General features: G+C 50.5%; 1 protein-coding gene across 1 annotated transcript; it reads right to left on the bottom strand.

The window, feature by feature from the left end:
• Positions 1–683: 683 nt before the first annotated feature.
• On the bottom strand, positions 684–1,736 carry LOC125544349 (uncharacterized). The gene has a single exon (XM_048708004.2). The coding sequence runs from the start codon at positions 1,621–1,623 to the stop codon at positions 1,021–1,023; it is 603 nt and encodes a 200-aa protein (XP_048563961.2). The 5' UTR covers positions 1,624–1,736; the 3' UTR covers positions 684–1,020.
• Between the last annotated feature and the right edge of the window lie 705 nt (positions 1,737–2,441).

The raw sequence follows: 2,441 nt of genomic DNA on the forward strand, positions 1-2,441 counted from the left end.
TGCTGTGAGAGAATAAGAATATACTAGTAGACAAAACCATCAGCTTGTGTTATTAGGACGGACATGGTCTACTACTGTCGGTTCAACTCGGCTTTGGCTTCCTCTCTGCTGGAAGTGGTTCGACCCCTTCCCCGGGGCTCGGGGGTAGTTGGAGGGGCTTATGGCTCTAGGAGAAAGCCTTGGTTCGATGGGAATGGAAGGATACTGGCGACGATGCTCTTGGAGCTACCGCCGAAGGGTTCCTTCTCTCTGCTAGATCATGGCTTGTTGGTTTGATAGTTGTCGTGCTGGTGGTTGGTGTGGCCGAACTTTTCCCCAGGTTTGGTGTGGGTGGCTCTGGGCGAAAGTTTCGGTCTTAGATGGGGGGTCGATGCAGGTGGCGGCGACACCTTTGGGTGTAACTATCCTTGTTGAAGGCGTCTTCGAAGAGCTCGCCCACACATCTTCGGGTTGTGGTCATGTTAGTGGTCGAGTTCGAGTTGGCCGATGTCATCATGGTTGTGGGGGTTTTGCACGGTTGTCCCTTAATCATCATACGGTGTATGATTTTCAGCCTGGCTTCCCTTATAAACTAGGCCACTTTGTTTTTGGTTTTTCTATCTTAATGAAATTGGCAGTGATCCTGGCTTGCATGTCAAAGAAAAAGAAGAGAGAAAACATAACATCCTTACTTGCACCAAATGGAAAACCCACGAGCTCCATGTGTATTTTACAATGACAAAATAATTACATTGGGCCACTTGACCAAAGGTTTTTTCATCAATAATAATAACAGCAAAACCCAAGGTAATTAGTTTTGGTGGGCCTCCAAGCCACCAAATTGAGCAGACTGTCATCTCAAAAGGAAATGATCTATGTGCGTCATGACTTTCCATTAGGCACTCAACTAGGTACTACAAAATGTGGATTAATGTCTTCATCCAAGAAGAAAAAAAGAGAAAAGAGAACCTAAAGTGGTAAGTACACACACATGATATTAACTGTACTGTCTGGCAAAAACCGGCAATAGAGGGAGAGGGGCTAGTAGCCGACGCAGTCCACCGGCATGGTGCCGGCATCCAAGAACTGGTGGAACGTGTACCCAGCGGCTGCGGCGTCATGGCCGCACTCGCCGTGATCGACGTCGCTGCCACCCACATCGTCACACGGCGGTTGGTTCAGGTCGAGCCATAGCCCGGGCTTGATGCCGCCTCCGCTGCCAACAACCACAACGGCGTTGCTGCTGTCGTCAAGGTTGTTGACCGTTTTCGCCGGCGGCCCGGCCGTGACGCCATGGCCTCCTGCAACCATGGCACGGTGACGCCTCATGTGGCCGCCGAGCGCCTGACCGACAGCGAACTCAAGGCCGCAGATGGAGCAGCCGTGCATCTTGGGCTTGAAGTCGCCGTCGCCATCAAGCCGCGGCTTCTTGTGGCTAGCGCGGTGGCCGCCCAGCGCTTGGAACGACGGGAACACGCGGTCGCACGTCTTGCACATGAACGCCCGCTCCGGGGCGCGGTCACCGCGCCCGGTCACACTCACACCTACCGACGATGGCATCGGCATGGGCATCGCCTGCTCGCGCGACACGAGCAGCAGCACGCGCGCCATCTCCCTCTCCTCGAACGCAAATCTCTTCATCATTGCTTGCTAATCACTGAAGAAGAAGCTGAGATGGACAGATGGAAGAAGAAGAAGAAGCAGCTGGGATTGGCAATGGACAGGTGGATGAAGAAGAAGCGCATCGAACTTCGTCTGTATTTATAGACGAGGAATTAGGCCATAAAGTAACCAGCAAGTAGCAACGCAGCAGTGACTCTAACCATCTCTGCATGAGTTTCTGATTAAACAAACAGCACAAGCTACCCCTACAACAAGACCAAGAAGCAGCTGCCGCCTTCTGCAGGAGCACGTAACGCGGCGCCATGGAACCATGCATGATGCATCTCTTCTCTTCTCTTGGGCTAGCTAATGGATAAATATGCAGCAGCTAGCAGTAGCAGATCGTGCATGATGATGATGATGCATGATGCAGGCGGCCAATTAGATTCTGGGTCAACTGTTCCCTCTTCTAGAAACATGTCCCGTTCCAGAGAAACCGAGAAAACAAATTCACTATCCAATATGAATTTGGATAGACACCACTTGCAGATTCTTGCCAAGATTCAGTGAAGCCTGGCACAACAACAATGAAACTTCATTTCACAAAATGGAAGATGATACTACTGGAAACTCATGCATTTTAACTGGAACTTGGTGGGCCCACCAAACTACCTAAGTATACGTTGCACGGTAATTGCTATCTGAGCCCAGGCTCATCTGCTCCCCATGAATAGATCCTGCAGAGCTTACTTGTGTGAGCTCCATGAGTTTGGCCGTGACTCATGAATGACTAGACCAACATCGCAATCTGGAAAGACAATTATGCTTGATGAATAATTAGTTGCTGCTTGATGAATGAT

This window comes from Triticum urartu, chromosome 1A (assembly GCF_056163025.1).
Source record: "Triticum urartu cultivar PI428250 chromosome 1A, HENAU_Tu73, whole genome shotgun sequence".
NCBI lineage: Eukaryota > Viridiplantae > Streptophyta > Magnoliopsida > Poales > Poaceae > Triticum > Triticum urartu.